Source organism: Apium graveolens, chromosome 4 (genome assembly GCF_009905375.1).
Source record: "Apium graveolens cultivar Ventura chromosome 4, ASM990537v1, whole genome shotgun sequence".
In the NCBI taxonomy this organism is placed as follows: Eukaryota; Viridiplantae; Streptophyta; class Magnoliopsida; order Apiales; family Apiaceae; genus Apium; species Apium graveolens.
This window is the reverse complement of record NC_133650.1, coordinates 303641060-303646014: the sequence shown is the minus strand read 5'-3', so window position 1 is coordinate 303646014 and position 4955 is coordinate 303641060. Positions and strand designations below refer to the sequence as shown.

General features: G+C 36.4%; 2 protein-coding genes across 2 annotated transcripts; one reads left to right on the top strand and one right to left on the bottom strand.

The window, feature by feature from the left end:
• Window positions 1-1207, top strand: LOC141721480 (protein VASCULATURE COMPLEXITY AND CONNECTIVITY-like). Its single transcript, XM_074524422.1, has 3 exons — window positions 1-217; window positions 342-550; window positions 776-1207. The coding sequence occupies exons 1-3, from the start codon at window positions 122-124 to the stop codon at window positions 1083-1085; spliced, it is 615 nt and encodes a 204-aa protein (XP_074380523.1). The 5' UTR covers window positions 1-121; the 3' UTR covers window positions 1086-1207.
• Window positions 1208-1261: 54 nt separating this feature from the next.
• Window positions 1262-3971, bottom strand: LOC141721479 (cell division cycle 20.1, cofactor of APC complex-like). The gene is made up of 5 exons (XM_074524421.1): window positions 3508-3971; window positions 2768-3040; window positions 2388-2657; window positions 1715-2296; window positions 1262-1609 (listed from the first exon to the last, which is right to left on the bottom strand). The coding sequence occupies exons 1-5, from the start codon at window positions 3589-3591 to the stop codon at window positions 1469-1471; spliced, it is 1350 nt and encodes a 449-aa protein (XP_074380522.1). The 5' UTR covers window positions 3592-3971; the 3' UTR covers window positions 1262-1468.
• Between the last annotated feature and the right edge of the window lie 984 nt (window positions 3972-4955).

Below are 4955 nucleotides of genomic sequence, written 5' to 3'. Positions count from 1 at the left end.
GGGAGAGAGAGAGAGAGGGAGAGAGAGAGAGAGAGAGAGAGAGAGAGAGAGAGAGAGAGAAAGGGAGGGAGAGAGGGAGGGGGGAAGAGAGGGGGAGAGAGAGAGAGAGAGAGAGAGAGAGATGGAAAGAAAAGTATTGTCTGTGTGCATAACGGTGGGGTTTCTGGGTCTTGCAGCCACTGCTTTAAGTTTTCTTGCAGAAGCCAAGAGGATCAAGGTACGGTTAGTTAATATTTAATCTGATTTAATTATCTGAGTCCGTTCATTACATGTTAGCTTGCATTTTGTAAGTTGATTGAACCGTTATGGAGAATCATAACATCTCTCGAATAAAATGGCAGATGAGTCAGGTACTTGACTCTGACTCGTCTTCATCTGACTGCACACATCCCCGGAGTCCAGCTCTAGCTCTAGGATTGATAGCTGCAGTGGTTCTTGTGATGGCTCAGGTTATAATTGATGGTGCGACCGGTTCTCTTTCTCGCAGAAGAGTGCCTTATCAATCCGAATCTAGCTGGATGGTGGCACGATTCTGCTCTGGCGTGTCCTGGTAATCATGTAAATCTTCTTCTAGCCCGCAATATTCCACATCTGATAATTCTCTATAGCCTAAAAGTTTAGCCTTTGTTTTGTTTTTGAGTGTAACCATTAAAACAAGCTTTGTTCATTGAACAAGTAGCAGCAACCACATATGCAACATTATTCATAAAGCATTAATATAAAGGATTGTTCTACAATGAGGAATTTTGAGCTTGTAAGTGAAATCATTTTGCAGGTTAACATTTCTTGTAGCATTCCTTCTGTTGCTACGCGGTGCGGTGCTTAGTGATAAGAATGGTGAACATGCAAAGTACTTGTACTACGGCAACTACTCTTGCTATGTTATAAAGCCTGGAGTATTTGCTGCAGCTGCTATTCTGTCCCTCACAACTGTTGTTCTTGGAATCCTGTCATACGTAACGGTGCAATCAGCAAAGAACAGAGGCGACTCTCGGTCTGGACCTTCTGCTGCTGGACAACCCGGCATTGTCATGGGACAACCTCAATTTCCTCAACAAAGGTCACAAGATCCAGTATTAGAATGAAATTCCATTGTCTTTCATTGCAATACTAGAATAAAAAAAGTGTTTTCCTTAAGAAGTCTTACAGAAACAGAGCTATGGAAACATGTTTATTATTCTGCCTATTCCAGTTCACAAAACCACAACCGTTATTCTTTTTAGTTAGAATCCGATACAAATTAGCAGTAACAACCAATACATATAATTGAAATGATGTCAACTAAATTCATTCAGTGCACACGTCACAACGAGTGTATGTGTTTTCTATTCTATACAAAAATGAATGAATTATATATCAACTAATTGGTACTAAAGGACCTAAACTGGTAATATGCATGCATTCAAGTCCCTAGCTCTTCTATGGTTCTTTACAATCTTTACCGACACGGATTACAATATCTTCTACTTCACCGAATGCGATTCAGGTGAGCAAATGGCTCCTGAGCTGCCTTTGACGCAGGTTTTGCCACTTCAGGAGTTCCAAATACATTCCAGAATCTTAGTGTTTCATCTGCAGCTGCAGATGCAACAGTGCATCCATCTGGGCTCTAAAATGGAAGCCAGAAAAAAAAATCAGTAAAGGAAATTAAGGAACAAAATTGCATACAATCAATCATTCTCACATATTCGAGGTATTAAAATTAGATATGTACCTGAGACATGAAAAGTACCCTAGATGTATGACCAGTAAGTTCTGCAATCTTGACCATTGATGGATACTTCCAAAGAGTAAGCTGATTCTGAGTAAAACCATGAGAACTAAGCAACTCTCGCTCATTCTTATTCCACAACAGAGAACAGACCTGTGAGCCTGTATCAACGGAATTCAAGCATGCGCCAGTGTGGGTGTTCCAAAACTTAATGCATCTATCACCTCCACCTCCTCCGGAGGCAAGCAAATTCGCTTGAAACGGACACCATGCTAGAGCTTTAACAGCAGCAGTATGATCTTCGAGCCTGTGAAGCCACTGTGTTGGGGAATTTGACGAAGCCGTGGACCTATCCCATATGTGTAGGAGATTATCATTTCCTCCACTAGCTAACTGCTGGCCGGAGGCTGACCATCGTAGTCCACAAACCTCTTGGTGGTGTCCTCTATAGGTCTCAACAATATGATCTCTAATTCTTACATCATTGTTGACAATCTGACCATCCATCCCCCCGGTAGTCAAAATTTGATTGTTCCAATCAAGTGCTCCAACTCTGGAGCTGTGGCACCCTCTCAAAGTCCTTAGCTGCATATAGGGAATACAAGTTAAGCTGTGTAATTTGCTATAGTAGTATTTAAAGCTTTAATCACTAAATAGCACAAAAACTTTAACTAACCAGTTTATTGGATATTGAATCCCAAAGCTGAACCTCAGAATTGTTCAGACCAACGGCAATGTGGCGCCCGTCAGGAGCCCATTTAACGCTAGTCACTGGACCATTCTCCTCATCAAGTGTGACCAGTTCGGAAGTAGCACCATTAGAAGCATCCCACAGGTATACAGTGTTTCCAAGAGCAATGGCAAGAACATTTGCACTGCCCCAGTCTAATAAGTTCAAGTAGTAATCATCCACAAGATCAGGAGCATCTAGGGTCCTCTCAGATGTCTGCATTATCAACCAGAAGACAGTTAGAACTGTAACATATAAAAGTTGATTAAGACTAAAATCTAACATCCAAATGCAGAACGAATACTATGTGTGGTGTGTTTCTCTACCTGTGGAATGTAGCGACGAGTCTTGGGCTTGGCTTGGTGAGCAGCTGCCGCTAAGGATTCAATTTGAACAGCCTTGGAAGGGGTTGGTGGCTTGTTCTTGAAAGCTAGAATTCTAGTTCTATTCATGTTGAAAGTTTCAGCTAGCTGCTTCCTGTAAGCTTCTCTGGATGGGGAGCTCACAGCTGGATTTTCCTTACCTTTCCTCGCCTCCATCAACATGTACTGAGCATAGTCAAAATCCATCGCAGATCTATTCGGAATAAACCTATCCAACTGCAATTACGAACCAATATAGAAAAATCAGAATAACAATCACAAGCATATACCCATACAAATCAAAGACTCAATGTCAATTAACAACAATCAAAACAATACCCCAAACCAAAAAAGTCAGTCCTTAATATTTACGCACATAAAACAGTTCAAGACCAATCCCTAGCTAATTTTAGTTGTAAAACATAAAAACACAAACACATATATGTTCAAGGAATTCAGACACATTCAAGAGTACGAACACACGTATATTACACATCTGCCTATTTCAATCAACGACTTATGTCAATTAACAACAATCATACAAAACTTGAGTCAACTCAATACCAAACCCTAGCTAATTTCTCGAATTAAAATTTTTAAATAAACAATCAAACAAAAGCCTAGAGCACAATTCAATATAAATCAATTACACAAACACACAAACATATTCATACTATTTATCAAGAAAAGGAAATCACACATACGTCGTCTCGAGAATTCTTTTTCTGAAGAGGAGATCGATAGTGAGTCGCCTTGTTATACGAAGAATTCGCTGCTCCTGCATCCATAACGTTAGCAATAAAAAAAAATACAGACAAATAGATACAACAAAAACAATCAAACACAGAGCAATATAAAAAGCCCTGCAAAACAAGTATTAGATATACAAAATACAATTAAAATCAAATTAAAACACAATTAAGTAATGAGATTAAGAGCGAGAGTAACAATAATTGAGATTAGAGCAGAAGCAATGAAATCAAGGATGTATTGATTTGATTGCTTGTTGTAATGAAATTGAGGATGATTGTGTGTGTATTTATATGAATGTGTTTTTTGTAATGAAATTAGGGTTTTAAGAGATTTGGGGGAAAATTGTAACGGCTAGTTGTTTTCGGGGAGAACAAGAGGAACGTGAAAAGGGACGTTGGGATGTTAAATTGACGTAAGTGCCCTATTGTTGTCTTATTATTGGGCTTAATAGTTTTATTGGATCTAGCTACAATTTGTTCGACAAATTTGGGGGCCGGAAAAAATTTGTCCCGTACCCGCTCCATTTTCGCGTATAAATTTACAATATTAACCCATTCTCGTTTCACGGGGCAAAAATTTAATTATCAATATGTTTAGTCGCTTTGTTTAATAATTAGTTTTTAATCAATAAAAAATTTATTTGTTATAATATGTTATATAATGTTAAAATAGATGCATAATTCATTTTAAATAAATTATTCAATATTTCTATTATATTATATATAATTGATATAAATAAATTATAACTTATTATATACAACTAGCTCTTTAACCCGTGCACGGCACGCGTATGTTTAAAATACGAATAAATTTTGTGATAAATAAGTTACATGATTATTGATTTTGGGGAAAATATGTATTGTGAAATTAATTATCTCCAAAGAATTTGTATCGTACGATTAATAATTCTACAAATTTGCTCAACTGTTTTCTTATATACATGAAAGTTCGATATTTGTTATAGGTAAATATGTTTAAAACTTTTAGCATTATATTACATATATCTTTCGATCTAATATTTGTGTACGCCTAGTTTCAGTCGTATGATAAGAACTATACTTTCTTATAATAGTTTATTATAAAATCCACATAAAACTAATTTCTGATCGTCACACTTAAATCTTAAGATTAATGACCCCACAAATTTGTTCAACTGTGTTTCTAATATATATTAAAGTTCAATATTTGTTATTTTTATACACGTTTAAAACTTTTAGCATTATATCACGTATATCCTTCGATCTAATATTTTTGTATTTTTAGTTTTGGTCGTATAATGACAAATATGTTTTTTAATAATAGTTCCTTGTACTATTCATATAAAAATAATTTGGCTATTTACGTTGAAGTCTTAGTACACTAACATATTTTATTTTCTTAAAAATAGTTTTTACATTTA